The following is a 16,142-nucleotide window of genomic DNA, read 5'->3' as shown; positions in this document are numbered from 1 at the left end:
ACCAGTACAGCACTCGGAGACTGGGAAGACAAATGGGCAGCTGCTTCTGGAGGCAATTGTGAGGAGACTAAAGATCAACTTGCAGCTGGCACTTCCACCCCCACCTCTCCTTAATACTTCAGTCCACTCCCTGCCAGACAGGGATCATGAGTCAGCTCCTAACCATATTCTACGGGAAACAATGGCTCTAGCTCCAGAGTGCTGCAGCTACACCGCTGCTCAGGCTCCGAGGGATGCGTGGCAGCTCTGAAAACAAAAGGGCCGATTTTAACCTACAGCGGCCGAGCACCAGGACTGAACGATATAATAAGCCTGCACTAGAGAATTCGATGCTAAAACCCAGGAGATTAGCAAAGCAAATTTCGAGGTGAAACAAGCATGAAGTCAGTGCTGTAATAAAAATTTGCTGAAGCAAACGTAAGGGTTTTTTTTTTTTTTTTGGGGGGGGGGGGGATATGAGGTAAAGCAGCTGGCTTTTGTATAAACCTTTTAGACTATAAAAGGGTGTAATTTTATACAAGAGCATTGCACGCCACATCGCTAATTGGAGGGCAATGGAGTTGGTTTAGCCTTTACAAATTAACTTTATTGCAAGCAGAGGAGCTGCTCTCTCAGCTCTGAGTGGCCACCACTCACTGAGACTCCTGCCTTCACACAGGTGGCACTCCATCCTGCACTAACCTCTCGAGGACATTTGGAGAGGGCTCCATAGAAGGAAAAAGTTTGCAAGGACTTTGGTCCTTATGAAGTTCTCAGCTTTTCAGCCACTGTCATCAAACTCCGACTAACTTTTCTGCCTCAAGCGTTGTCAGACAATAAAGAATTCAAAGAAAAGGTAAGAAATGCAGTGGAGATTTCTCAGAACTAGATGTCAGCCGAGGAACTGGTGGTGACCAGGGAACACTTCAAGAGCTGAATACATACAGAAGGTTGGATACATCGATAGAGTCTATATCCACGCAAAGTGCCCTCAAGGAACATCAGCACCCAGAGCATGCCTTACCTGCAGACTTTCTACTCTGAATAGTCCAGGATATCCTCTGACGAGAAGTTGCTGAAAGAGCTACAGGCCAAGCTAACACATTAGGAAACTTGCTACATTTACATTTTTTAATTCTAGCTAAGCAATATGTAAAACCAACTGTCCCTTTGCATCTCACCTGACTTCGTGTTTCTTACGCTTCAGTACTGTCTGTTACTTTGAAGAAGTCTCTAACCCAAAACATGAACACGTCTTGAGCCACAGCGCCCTGTAAGCTGGAGGCCAAACCAGAAGACTGCACCATAACACACTCAAGGAGACAGGACAATAAAGAGAAGTCTGCTTCTCCTTCTGCGGGACCCTGACAGGTGTGTCTTGTGAGACTGCGTGGCACAGATTAGGAGGTTCTACTGTTAATGCAGTGCATCAATTTTGCTGTCAACAGAAATATGAATAATTTATACATCCCGTATAAAAAGATAGCAGACTATATACATATATATCTTTTAAATTATTTTATTTTGTGTAAGCTAAAAGGAAATTTACACACTTAAATCTCAAAAGACCTTGGGCATGCACATTGACCTTTTTAGAGGTTCTTCTACATAGCTCTCTTTTTTCCATAGGAATTTCCCCAAACATTTACAACCCATAGTTTTTACTGTATATACAGCCTAAAACCATAGCAATCTATGATTATGTCATTTTACACTGTGCAAAATCAAACATAGGAATAGTGGTACAACAAAACATAAAAAAAATTTTAACAGATAAATTTCATTGTAAAGACATTCATATAGTTTTGGTCCTTCTTTTCCAAATCAAACCGATTAAAAGCAGATGACCTTCTAACGACCCCAAAATCAAGTGTTTAGACAGTGATCCATAACTGGAACAAGAAGTTACTGACAGCATACCTTTCAAAAGGCTATACAGTGACAGAGCCATACTACTGAAGTTTAAGAACATAAAAATTGATCAGCCAACCAATCAACCAGGGGGAGGGGAGAAGGAAAGAAAAAACACATCTTAGGCTTGTTAAAACGGAAAAGAAATTACTGGGTTTTAAGAAACAACAACTGAAAACCCACAATGTAACTTTTTTTTTTTTTTTTTTTTTCCAGCAAAAAGTATTTTAATGTATGCAGGAAAGAAAAAGATGCTCAATGCAATCTGAAAACCTTTAAAGGGGACTTCACACATTGTGAAAATTGACGTCTTCATTATGTGTTTCTAGGATTTTTTTTTAAACTTTTTAAAGTTTTGTAAGAAGGACACCACCAGTGTATTTCACAAAGACATAAATGTATACACCCCAGCACAACAAAAAGAATAGATCTTCAAAAAGATTTACCCCCAATTATTTACATTTTTCTCTAATATAAATTTAGGACTCCAGTATGTAAATAAATATACATAACTATGTATACCTTTCTAGTGCTGCTTACCAACAAATCATCTGAACTTGATTTTTTTTTTTTAATTAAAGCAAGATTGCTTTTTATGACCCCCAGAGGGAAGGAAAAAAAAATCAATAGAAAACGTCCAATTCACATCACTTTAGTCTACCTTTTCTTGGCAGCTTGTCGAAGGTGTTAATGTGGCTGGGAACATCAACACCTTGGCATGCATGAAAGTTAAGTCAGGAAGGCTAGAAATCACCTTGGCAGCCTCTTCACTAAGATGTTCTTCCTTTTTAGGCTTCCTGTTGAGAAGAAAAGAAAAAAAGTGCATTAATCCAGTACCTGATATCCCTTGGATCACTGAAAGAATCACTGATTGAAGCAGTGTTCTGTCACTTTGTCTCCCACTGACAAGCACTTCTGTAAGCTATTTGAAGCTAGTCTAATGTTATAATACCTACCTGCCTAACAACAAAATGTTAACACGGGAAGTCAGCAAAATGTTCCTGAATATTGTTGCAATAAGGAAAAAAAAAAATCTATTCAGATGCTAATTTACCATGGGGGGAGCAAGTTCCAGTGTACCATTCTGAGACTATTCACTTGAAGAAACAACCAGACTCATAATTTAGGGCTAAGACAATAGGAACATTTCTTTTAAGCTACCTAAATTCAGTATAATCTTTCAATATAAAATGGAAATATTTTGAAAGGACATTAAGAAGTTCCTAACTTACTCCTTTAATAAATGAATACGGGTACCTATGCTGTATTTCTGACACAACTACACTCAGATTATATACCATACTACTCTACATCATGATCCACAAGCCCCTTTCTCCCCTCCAAGGTCTCATCATCATCAGAAGGTAGTTCACTGCTGGCAGCTAACTCGCTTTGAAGTGAACAAGGTTGTGTAGCCATAATGACGCACACGGCAGTTTGGGAACCACGGGTATTTACTTTGCCTTTTGCATTATTCACAAGAATTACTGAGCACAAATGAATACAGAGGTCTGAATCCCACGTTGCTAGGTTCTCACTGTTATGCAAGAAACTCACATATCCTAAGCAAAATGAAGGCTGGCTCAGACCGCTACAGAAGTTCCCCTCTCCTGCCTCCTCGGTGGTTTATCTTGAAGTATCCTGGCTATTACTAGAGAAAACGAATACTCCATCAAATGTTATGCCAGTTCCAAAAAGGCACCTGCTACACCCTGCAATAACAGTAGAAATCCTAGCCAAATAAGCTCTCCCATTATGGGGCAAAAAGCTGAGACAAAAGGCTAGAAACAAACGGCTTCTCCGTACAGCATTTCAGAAATTTTCTTTCTACACCTTATCTTAGCTATAAACTTTAAACCATACCCATGAGAGGGCAATCACCACTTCAATCACGAAGCAGCATATACTTATATGTCTTTTTTGTCAGCACACATCAGAATTGTTCCCTGAGCTAATGAGAGACCAGGAGAAAGCAAGGAGCTACGTGTTTGCTTCAGCAGCAGTCTCAGAATTTCTTGGCTAAGGGGGACAAAAAAACCGCCGGAGTTAAACTCATCCTTGACATCAGTGATCATTGTGTTGACACTGAGCTATCAGTTTTGTTTGCTACTTGAAATCTCCACTTGATGAAAGATCTCTAGATGAGGCAGTATAGATACTAAATCTGACTTTCCCTTGCTAGAATAGCAATATTTTCTTTTCTCTGCTGCAGTGGAATTTCATGAGCCACTGACTAGGCAGATTACCAAATTCTGGAGGATAAACAAAGCTGTGTGCTGGATTTACTGAAGGAAGAAGCAGAGAGCCAATATGTGCCTCCTTCTCTAACAGTTTCAGTCACCACTGTGTGCACTTGCAGGACTATCTCTGAGCTGTTGAAATGTGGTTGTCACCCACCACTGTGTTATCAGTATCTGGTGCACTATTAGTAATCACTTACCACAAGCCTCTTACGGTACAAACTCCTGGTGATCAAGGACTTATAGCTAACAAAGGAGTATTTGACAGAGGAAGCCAAAGGAAGAGGGCTGACTCAGAGATCTGCATTAAAAGGAGTTCCTGCAATTGTAATCAGGCACCGAGATGGAGCTCACACACTCATTGCTATTTATATGCCTCTTCCTCCTCTGCTCAACTGTGTCATGCGGAGAAATGGCACTGCTGGGTCCCAGAGGCAGCGCTGCACTTTATTTGGTGTTCATATGGAGGACCTTTATCACAGGGCGATGCTCTTGCTGCCCTAGCCAGCATCTGCAACATCGCCGCAGAATATGCATGCCAGTGAGCACAGTCAGATGTGAATCTCGCTCGATTACTGAATGCTCCCCTCCTGTTTGGAGGCCCTTTGCAGTAATTTATCTACTTCTTGTGCTCTGCAAAAAGTACCAATGAAGGACAGGCTAACACACTTACATAGCAAACATTATTTAACTATGACCAAGTCACAGCTACGAAAACAATCACTTGCCAGCAAAGCTCAAAACTTTTTTTCTTTAAATCATCTCAGTGCAGAGAGGGGAGGAGATTGCCTGAAGTCTCCACTCCTCAATAGAAAGGGGTAGGCTTGTCCAAAAAAATAATAAAACTGGACATTTCGAATACCCCTTCTGGATAACAGAGCACTCGACACCTTCAGTAGCAAACATGACCAGGGCAACCCTGAACAATTACTCATTATCTCTCTATAAACTTAAAAGACAAATATCATCATCACTGCAGCCTGGTTTTGCATCAACTTCCTTCAGGTTTTAAAACTACCTTCTACAAAACACTTTACCCCCATCCACCTCTTCTCTTACACTAGGTTACATTTCCTCCCAAGACAGAGAACAGAGGGAATACCTTTCCCCAAGCAATTATGCGAGTCCTTCTACCTGTAGGCATGATGTTTCCTTTTTAAAGGCACATTAACACCAAGCTGCAAGAAATTAGCCAAACTGACAGGCAGGAAAGATGCTGGAAGAAGATTTAGCAAGAAATAGGGAATGCTTTGTAGATGTGTTGCTCACACCTAACTGGTCTGGTTTACATTTACCCCTTCCTGAAGCATTCAGCCTTTCAGGACTTCAGTGACCTCTCATGTTTTCTACAGTTTTTGAGGATAACACCAAAAAAGCCAGGCTCTAATAGAACCAGTGATTAGAGAAATGCGCTTTAAAAATTACTCTGTAATTATGAGTTAGCCTGCTCCATCCAATGCTGCCCACAAGGAGTATTTCCAGTTTAAATGAGGGTTTCAGCCAGTTCTTGGAACAGTATCAGTGCTCTGCTTTTCTTCAGAAAGACAGCAGATAAACTTTTTATCTCTGCCAATTCTACAGAATTGGGCAAAGCTGCAGAGTGTCAGTGGAACGCTGCACTGGAGCACTGGCTTCTCATACTGCTACCTTCAAGGTCTCAGATTCGAGCTGGGAAGTTTTCCCTCCTGTTTGCAAGCAAAAGATGGAGGTTTTTCAAACTGACATGACTCTTCACATGACTTTCCTACAGCTGAATAACGGTACTTTCCCCCTAAACTCTACCCTCAAAGCTCCAGAGCTCAGACAAGTTACAGACAGACATGGGGTAGTTTTAGCACATCTGAACTAGCCATCAAAGTGGTGTTAAGCCACTCGCCACATCTTCTCCTGCTCATTTGTCAGGAATGGTTCAGTCTGTTTCCAAGCTACAGCATGCAGGTCGTCTTTGCTGAGCTGTCTGTACCCAGCCACTCCTATTTTAAAGACTTCAGTTCATTACAAATAAAAATTTCAAAAGAAAAACAATTTTATTAGGAAAAAGCTAAGACACTGTAACATATTTAATATACTGTTGAGACAAGACCTTATCTCTTTGAAAGTTTCTGCCTTGAAAAACTGAAAAGCAGACTGCTTTTATTTCATAGAGCACAAAATCAGAATAGGTGAAAAAATATTAAAAATTCAGAGTTGATGAAGAGCATACAAAATGTGTTTAACACTGAAAACAGCTGCTTTAAAACAGCTAATCTGTGTGCATATCTGAACTTAACTGGTAAGGCTGAGGTCTCCAGCCTTTCCCTACAGGCAGCTATATTCCTACAGCACAGATCTAGAACCTCTTCATATCACTAAGAAATACTCTCCAGAACTGGCAACGAACATTGACATCTAAAGAGCTCCAACAGAGCAAATAAAAAGTTTCGAGTGTGCTGTGGAAGCATTTAAAAAAACAACCAAACAAAAAATCCCCACCCACACATCACGAAAACAATACAGAAAATGAAGGTCAACATTCATTTAAGCAAAGCAGACTTCCCTGCTCATTTGCACAGAAAAAGCAAGCTAAGACATCTTAAAAGGCCTGGCAAGCAAGGAGGCAGAAATCTAAGAATGGAGATAAAGAAAATAATAAATATACATTTGGAGTTTGGAAGTCCTGCTGCAAATTTGTGGTTACTTCCAAACTAGACTTGGAATGTATGATAAAGTTATTTCAACTGTTGCTAAGTTTTCTATTTAGCTAGTAAAACTAACTTTTCTTTCCCACTTGCTTATCTTCAGAAGTATATAACCTCCATGGATAGAAAAACAGGCAATCCAAAAGCAGAGAGAAAAAATCAGCACTGAGGTGTGGAGTTCCCTCTACTGGTTCTCTCTTGAAATTTCACAGAGTGTTGAGCTTTTCTTAAAATCAGTGTTCATTTTTAACATTTTCACTGCAAGAAAACTAACACAATAGCTTTCTTAATGAAATAATATGGTCTAAAAGAGCTATTTTTACTCATTTTAAGAAAGCCTGTTATCTCCAGTCATTACAAATCCCTATATATGATGCAATTCTCGTGTGTGTGCGTGTTTTAAGTGCTGTGATGCATGGAAACCCATTTCTTTAGCTATAGAATTATTAAGAAACCCTGAAGCTCAGAGTGAGGACATCTTACTGTTTATTAGCTGCAAAGTAACTACATTTATAAATATCTACAAAATAAGCATGTACTTCCTCAACGATTGGAGCATTTCACCCTGTGAGAATCACTCAGCGATTCTTTAATGGGCATAACCACTAATTGCATGTTAAGACAGTCCAGAGTCCTACTGTTAAGAGGAACATTCAGAAAATAATCACAAAGAATAAAAGCGTAAACAGGGAAAGAATATTCTGTACCCAATTCAACAGGTCTGATTTCAAGGAAGACATTTGACAACTAAAAGCTGTACATAGAGTCCCTATAGAACAAAATGCAGAAGAACCCTGCATGAGATCCAGGAAGCAGAAAGGACATCCTAAACAAGCTACCTTTTACCTCCTTAAACAGTAACTTGTAACAGCAAAATGAATCTGATGTTTGGTCACTGCAGTTTTGATGGATGTTAGAACTATATCCACATCTATGAATTATGCAGAGGACCTACAAGTGCCTTCTGTCAAAGTGCTCACAGTTTGAATTACGAGGTTCAGCTTACCCTTCCATTCTTAGAAATCAGTTCTGTTCTTCAGAAAGTCTTATCTTTCAATCACGTATTTGGTTCCTGCTTCTAAATTGACTTTTTTTCTGTCAGCTGAAAAAATGTTTCCCATCTTACTTTAGAGTTTTGTGATAATTCAAAATATGAACTACGGTAGTAAGAATTTTGTATTTGTAACTTGCAACTTTCGGTTACATCTTAAATGTAAACCTTTTGCTCATTCAAGAGCTTCCGACCTGAAACGGCACACACATTCACTCCTCTCATTTTGCTTTACCTTTGACAGGGACGTGGGTAAAAGCACAATGAACTTTATTTACCTTGTCGACGTGCTTGCCTTCTCTACTGTGGACATGAGTCTTGCAAATGCATCGGTCACTCTGTTGCTTGCATTGGAAGTTTCCAGTTTTGAGGTTGTCAATTCATACAACTCAGGATCCACACCTTATAGTATAAAATGATAATCAGTGATGGTTGGAGACAAGTACAGCCATAATTAGCCACAGACCAACTTGCTAGAGACTGTTTTCTGTAAACATCTGAATCATTTAAAGTTTCAAGATACATGAAAAGAACATGACAGAACATGTCTGCGCTTCTAAAACAGCGTCCTCTCTCCCCACCCTTTTCAGTAGCTTTTTAGCTGTATTACAAAGCGCACACACCTTGGATAAAGTCTGGCATACAAGCTCTCAGTCTTAGAGTAAACAATCAATTTGATTTTACCTTTTAGAGCAAAATACCTGCCAAAAGGTCAGTTTGGTTGAAGTGGATTGTTTCAATTACTTCAGCTCAACTGTTTCTAGTAAGAGTACTGATGGTTGACAGCAGCCAGCTCTGAGATTATACACAACACTGGCATGCATTATAGCAAGTTCAGTACCTTGCTTTTCACAAGAGGTTCATACAAGTGGCATAGCATTAAAAAAAAGTTACACAATCATATTTATAATGCTACCAAAATCTTCAGTCTGTGCTTCCTTTTCTATCTCCATTATCTACAAAGCATCAAGTACCTGGAGGTTTCGGCCTTGATTTCAAAGCTTCAGATGTCGTAGGTCAGATACTGAATTCTGACATGACATGTGTTGCAAATCAATTTCAAGTTTTATCAGCAGAGGTCATTCTGAAACAATGGAAACTTGCATGACCCCTGCCCTCCCTAGATACCCTCTCTAGAAAGAGGTGAAATTCTAACTCTTTAGTATTGAGTATCGTATCTCAGTAGGAAGGATCCTAGCTCCAGAACTTCCAAATATCAAATACTTTCTTTTTAAGAAGTGTCTAGAAATCAGAATTATTAAAAGATATCAAGACAGATATAGCATGTTTTGGTGCTTAGAAGCATTTTAAATTGGTGATATTATTTTAGTTACATTTTCAGCTATTTTATGCTTCATGGTTTTAAAATAAAGTGCACTTACGCATCATCAAGAGTTACAACTAACTTTCAAGAATAGTGGTGTGTCACTGGTATCAGCAGTGGTGTCATTGGTGTCAGCTGGTTTGGACAACACAGAAACATTTCATACACCACTGCAGAACAACCTCTGCAGACATTTGGATACAACAGCCCCGTGTAGCTGCCTAGAATAAAAACAGTATTTGTGGCCTTGGATGTTGATGATTGTATTCAGACTACTTGCTTGGATTCAAGGCATTTTTAGAAGTACTCTTGAAATATCAAGTGGTAACTAAATTGGAGAAATTCCTGTGCCTACTGTCCTTCCTTTTCCAACCAGTAATTGTAGTACCGTGTGCACAAAGAGATGAGGTTAATAATCCTCGTGACTGCTTTGCATGACCTCTTCCCAAGTAGTGTCTTGACCACTCGTTATTTTGACAAAAGCTTCCTAACGATGAAGGACTATTTAACTAAGCCAATCAAAAAGCAAAATTAAGAAAATAATCTGGTTAAGCTGTGGGGGAGAGGGGAGGATTTGCTCCACTTAATACGGAGTTTATTAGAAATTAATCAGCTCTCCTTTCAACCTACACGTTTTAGTCCGGATTTTCAAAACAAATTTCATCCAGTTTCATGCAAAACATCAAAACAAACTGAGACCAGTATACCAGGACTTTAAGTACGTCAGATGTTTACAGAACTTGGAAACAGGAAAACGCCCAACTACTCCATAAAATATCCACTTTCAAACAGGGAGAAGAAGACTCGAAGAAATACACTTTGACTTGCAGAAGCCCGCGAAATCCCATTAAGGTACAAATTGTAAGACTAAATGAAATGAGGAGTTCTTTGACGTGCAACTCTGCAACAGGCATTAAATGCAACCTTGTAAATTACATCATTCAGATATTCACATTTATGGTCCTGAATTCGTTTTCATTGTAACGTGATTTCACTGCTCAGTTTACTGTTCTGTTAGACACCTTTTACTCAGCTACATTTATGTTAAGCTACCAACATGAAAAATAAAACAGAGTAAATCTGTGGGAACATACTAGAAATGAGTAACTCCCTGTTCATGATGTAGAGGGTAAATTTTTATAAGTTATTTTGGCTACTGATTAGATCAGACTGAGAAGAATAAACCATAGACCTACAGTAAGTAAAGCTAAGGTTTTCAGGGAAAGAACAAACTTCTACTGATAAAAAGGTTTATTTTTAAGCCAAAAGATTTAACAATTGGTCTTTTTTTTTTTTCCCTTTTTCCATTTTAAGTAAGAGTTGCATATTCTCCATTTTATTCAAATTATCAGAGAATAGCTAAGGAAAGCACTGCAAAACCTTAATGAGATATTAAGGGAAAGATAGCCAACCAAACCCCACACAAAGCTCCTAAACACACACACACAAACACATGAGCTGCAAGCCAAGAAACAAATGACTTTCCCAGAAACAAGTCAGGAGGAAAGAAAAGAAAAACTTAAAACAGGCAGTACAGGGGATACGAGGGGAAGGTGATGATACCTGTACTTGATGAAACAACAACAGGAGAAAAAAAACAAAAAAAAAAAAGAAAGAAAAAGTGCAATAAAAGGCTAACAGAGTATCCCTCCAGTAACCACTTCAAGTGTGCACAGCAGCAGGATAAAGGAACATACCCGACTGCACAAGCAGCACATGTACTGGGCACTGATGCCAATATGTCAATAGACTTGCACATACTTCTGAAAGAATCTGTAAGACTTGAGAATCTCACGTTTGCTACCTGTCACTTTCATTACGGATCTGCTATCTTTCACCTATTTAAGGATATTTCTCAAGATTGGGGAAAAACATTTGTATTGGTATGACATAAAATTGCCTTCAATGATCAGATTGCAAAACTGAAAAAGCAGGTTTTTAAAAAGAACAAAAAATACAATTCTAATTGTAAGCACTTCTTTAAAATACAGGAAAGCCCCAAATCTCTTCAGAAATGGTTTCTTAAATTAAAGTAATTAAGATGCAAAAAGACCATTCCTATGAAGAAAGTGATTATCGTGGCTTCCCAACTGGTGCCAGGCGTTGTATTGAAAGAATATTTGCCTTATCTGGTTAGCCTATGCACTGGGATAAATCCCCAAAGTGTTCCCTCAAGTTCCTGAAGAAATTTATTCGAAGTGTAGGTTTTCACAAGCTCCCACAAAATACCCAAAAGCATGTCAAAACCATATGATAAATGAATTCAATTACTTTCACATTTTTTTAAAGGAGAAAGTGGTATTTTCATCTCCTTTTTAAGTTGCAGATAAAATGCTTTAGTTTTATAATTAATATTTATGAACTAACGCCCCCCAGACATGCAACTATCCTTATTTTCTATGATGAATGCTGTTAAAACACTTTTTTCACCTTATCATTTAACATTAGCAATTCACACAAAGAAAAAAACTTACAGTCTACTGGTAGAAGAAAATACCAGCCGGGTTGTGATACGTTAAGGCCCATAGCTTTATATTGGCACATCTTCCAAATAACAATCCCAATCATATAATGTGGAGACACTCATTTGTAAGAGGGAACAAGCCTGATTTTTTATTTTATTTTTATTGGGGTGGGTAGTCACATCTGCAGCTTTTTTGGCTAAGTGCTTACCAAAGTTAACTTTCAATATCCCTCATTTGAAAAAAGTGTTTTAACATCTTAATTGCAAGAGCAAAAGAGCCATTCCTTAAACGTGACAATACAGAGCTGACAGTACCTTTTAAATACTTCGCACTTGATACAAAACATCAGAAAACAGAACACAGATTAAAGGAAAAATGCAGTAGAAAGACATTTTAGAGAAACACAATGTAAAAGTTCTCCTTGTTTATAGGAAAGTCAAGTGATGTGCTCATGCTTTTAGTAAGTTGTTATAATATTATAGTTGTGGTTTTAACACTCTGCTGACCTGGGATTGTGGTGGTGCTGCTAGAGCTACTGTCATCCACGGGCCCAAAGAAATCAAGGTTCAGAAGAGTGGAACCTCCACTAGCTTGAAATTCAGTGACCGTGTTGGTAGGCAGCCATATAGAAGGTAAGCCAAGGGAGGGGTTTATGTGTAAAAAGGGGTAAGACACACACTTGAACATGCAAGTTATAATTAGTACTCAGTACACAATTTAAAAATCGACATGAAAACATTGCTTACAGTATTAATTTGTACCTTCTAAAATGTTAACAACTTAATTCAGTGCACATTTCCTCATGTACAATGCAGCAAGGAAATCAACACTAGTAACTTCAAAATAGAAATATTTATTTCAATCTAAAGATGAAAGAGAACCAGCAAGACTCAGAGAGAAAGATGTAATCAATTAAAGGGAAACAATATATATATCAATTGATAATTAGAATATAGTGGGCTTTTTCTCCCCTCAATGAAATGGAAAGTCATTATTTTGTCAGAAAGACTTAGCAGGTCCCCAGATAGCAAAGAATCCCCCTTCCCCGCCCCCCCCCCAAAAAAAAAGAAAAAAAATCTACCCCAAAACACCATTAAAGTTTCATATATTAGCTTTAAGCAATTGATTATCTTAAAACAATGTGAACACGTGGTAACAGATGCCATTCTTACATCCAGTTCCTCACCGGTAAATTATACTGTTCCCCTTTAGTACTAAAACAGAAATCAAACCAAGATACATTTTAAAGAAGTTGCTTGTTAAAAAGAAAGCACGATGATTTGACTGAAGTAGTAAGACACCAGACAACAGCAAAAGAGTCCATCCAGGCTTTCCTTCAACACCATGATATCACTATCCAAACTGTTATATCCTACATGTTCTGAAACAACACCATGAGGCAACACCAAAGCAGTAGGAGATGTGGTTTCTTTTAGCCAGCTTTTGAACAACTTATGCATTAATTGTTGTTAGCAGGCTCCTCTTAAAGGTTTCATTTTCTTTACAGGTCTCTAGCCTGTCATTCAAACAAGTTTCCAAAACTTGTTTTATTTCCTTTGAATAAGCTTACATTTCTGAGACTGGAGGTGATGGAACAACTCTTTGCTATTAAAATAAATGTAGGTGAGAGGTCTTTTAAGTGGTAACTATATACATTTGCAGATACAAATTACTTTGTAGCTACCTCGTCAATAAATTAGCACTAATTAACTACTATTGAGTGTAAGCAAAAGTGGTAACAGATGATGTCACATTTTTGAAATATAAAATTATCTGTAAATCTGAAAACTTGCAGGTCAAGAAGTACATCTTTTGCAAACAGTTTGTGGTTAAAATATTGTGCTTTGAAGTAGCCACTATACACAAGTTTTTCATTCAAAGGATGTCTAAAGAGACACTTCATTGGTGAAAAATACTTTTACAAAGTATAACTCGTCACTCTAAAACGTTCATTTATTCAGAAGTTCATTATAACCTGCAGTTATTTATAATGAAGTGCTAGTATTGCCACTGTGTCATTAGAATATGGCATGAGTCTTAAATAATACTTAACTTGGTATTTTTCAGACGACATGATATTTCACGGAGAGGTACATTTAATCAGAAAGAAAGCCTGAATTTCCAAAGTTAGGAGTAAGAAATAAATATTATATATATTTATATATGTATATATATGTATGTGTGTGTGTATATATATATATTTAAAAAAATAAATCAGCAGATAGATGTTTGTCTGAACTTTGTAGCTTTCTTATCTCTAGCTCTGGTGCTAGAGGCTCTACGGAGAGACGTACCATCTAAAGGGTTAGTAAGGCCACTGCTACTCCAGTCAAACTGGACAGGTGGTAGAGATTCCTAGAGTTGAAAAGTCAGAAATCAGATTTTATAGTCAGTACAGGTTACAACAATGCAAAGCAGTTCAAACAACAGATTCTTTTAGCATCTAAATACTAAAAAGACAAATGAATGAGCAAGCCCCAACTTTTGCAAGGGTCATATTTTCATAATATGCACTAACAATCTGAAGATTTGTTTTACTACTAAATTCTCAACAGTACAGATTAGGTAACTCAAAAAGGATTTGCAAATTAACTAAAACATATGAATTGGATAAAACCATTAAGGCATAGTTGAAAGTAATATTAGTTTCACGGAAGATGAGGCATTTTGCATAAAAAGTTGTGTATATGCAATTTAGAGGGCAATTTTAGAATAGGGTTATTAGTGAAAGCCATCTATACATCCATGCTTTGACCTGATTATAGACAAAGCCAGTTATTTACCATAAAAATACCCCATGATTCTTTTTCTTTCTTTTATTGGAGGGGTTTTAAGGGACAGAATCCCTCCACATGAACGACAAACTATTCAAAAATAACTTATCATGGAAAAATAAATAAATCCTGTGTTTTATTATCCTGTAACGATTAAATCAAGTATCTAAACAAACCACTGGTAAGATGAACAAGAGGAATATGGAAACACTGACTCCTTCTGGGAGTCCATCCTTTTCATTTCCTCTTGTTCAGTCTTCTGCACACGCGCACACACATGTGAATCAAACAAGCAGCAAGGACCATGTTTTACAAGGAATGTCTGTTCAGGGGTAGCATAACTTGCAAGTGCTGTCCTCCTGTATTCTCAGAAGACAAACCAATAGGACAGCATCAGAAATGTCTGAGATAAGCAGCAATAATGCACTTTAGTGCAAAAAAAGGTTGAAAAAGATGCACCTTCAATTTCACAAGTTTGATAAAACTAAAAAAAAAAATACTTGTGAAAGAAAAGCAACTGAATTTCTCCACAACATTATTTAAAAGGCATTACTAGTTGTCGAGCTTTCAGTGGCTGTGACATACCTTATGTTTGCTTTTGGAGAAAGTTGGGTAATTTATTTTACTTTTAAAACCTAAAAGCGTGTAATAATATTCAGATTTGTGAATCAAGACTGTAACAACCTGAGCTAGCTTTGTACAATTAAGCTAACTGTAAAAGGCTTTTGTTAGGGGATTGATATTCACAGAAAGAAAAATAAAGGGAGCTGGAGACTTCTGTATTTACTTATAGTAAAAGCCTTGCCTAGAAAAATCTTTCCTACTTAATGACTTGGAAATATTTCCAGTACCGAGGAACACAACTAGAACAGTATTCACTCTGTGGAGCTTAAGGAGCTGATGCTACATTTTTTACTTGGCTTTGGTAATGAAATTACTGGCACTGAAATGGCTTGGATGGAAAAATCATGTTACCAGTGTGAAAGCTAAACCTGATGAAGTAATGAGCACTATGATCAGCAGCTTGTTTAAAGTTTGGCACACTAAAAATATATTAACATTAAAAGGAGTTAAAAAAATAAAAAAAGGGAAAAATGGAAGCTAGTACGATAGTCTAGAAGTTTTCTGCAGGGAACAAAATGAAATCAGAGTGAAACAAAGTTCCTCCCTACCAACCCTCAGTTACTGAGGAACACCCACTTCATTTTGTGTCAAAAGATGAGTCAGGACTGATGAGTCCTGGTGAGGCTGAGACAAAGCAGTATGCAAAAGGTGGTACCAATGGCTGGCTAGGCTTTTCCCTTTAATGATTGATTACGTGATTCTCAGACTTGCTGAGGAGAGGGCAAAGGATGCAATGAATTCTTCCTAAAGTGTTGGGAAAAAAAAAGAAAAAAAAAAGGTATCTGACTCTAAATCAGCAGGTATACTACATACATTATTCTGTTCCATGGGATGAGGCTATTCTGCTGACTTCAACTGCTTGTAAAAAAAGGGGGTGGCAAGGAAATCAGACCTTATCCATACAGGATGTTGGCACACCCCAGTCCTTTCATCAGCAAGCAAAGTGAAAGGGGAGGGCAGAAACAAAAGCCAATTAAACAGAAAGGAAAAGTTTTCGGTTCTTAATGTCCTTGGCCCTAAGAAAACTATCTATACTGGGACACCTGAACACAGCACTAAAATCTCAGATAATGGAAACATGCCCTGCAAATGGGAA

At 37.9% G+C, this 16,142-nt stretch overlaps 1 protein-coding gene across 3 annotated transcripts in view; it reads right to left on the bottom strand.

Annotated features, from left to right (window-relative positions):
• Window positions 1-1,482: 1,482 nt before the first annotated feature.
• The window catches only part of AFTPH (aftiphilin), a 46,215-nt gene continuing 31,555 nt past the window's right edge, over window positions 1,483-16,142 (bottom strand). The window contains exons 7-10 of one of the 3 annotated variants that reach the window (XM_035319927.1): window positions 13,943-14,003; window positions 12,155-12,238; window positions 8,138-8,261; window positions 1,483-2,687 (exon numbers count right to left, since the gene is read on the bottom strand). In XM_035319927.1, coding sequence (XP_035175818.1) covers window positions 2,543-2,687; window positions 8,138-8,261; window positions 12,155-12,238; window positions 13,943-14,003 — 414 coding nt within the window. In that variant the 3' untranslated portion in view covers window positions 1,483-2,542. The remainder of the gene's footprint in view (window positions 2,688-8,137; window positions 8,262-12,154; window positions 12,239-13,942; window positions 14,004-16,142) is intronic. The other 2 variants (XM_035319928.1, XR_004749019.1) reach the window with 2 other exon arrangements.

This window comes from Oxyura jamaicensis, chromosome 3 (assembly GCF_011077185.1).
Source record: "Oxyura jamaicensis isolate SHBP4307 breed ruddy duck chromosome 3, BPBGC_Ojam_1.0, whole genome shotgun sequence".
Classification (NCBI taxonomy): Eukaryota; Metazoa; Chordata; class Aves; order Anseriformes; family Anatidae; genus Oxyura; species Oxyura jamaicensis.
The sequence above is the reverse complement of the archived record's forward strand: the minus strand, read 5'-3'. Positions and strand labels throughout refer to the sequence as shown.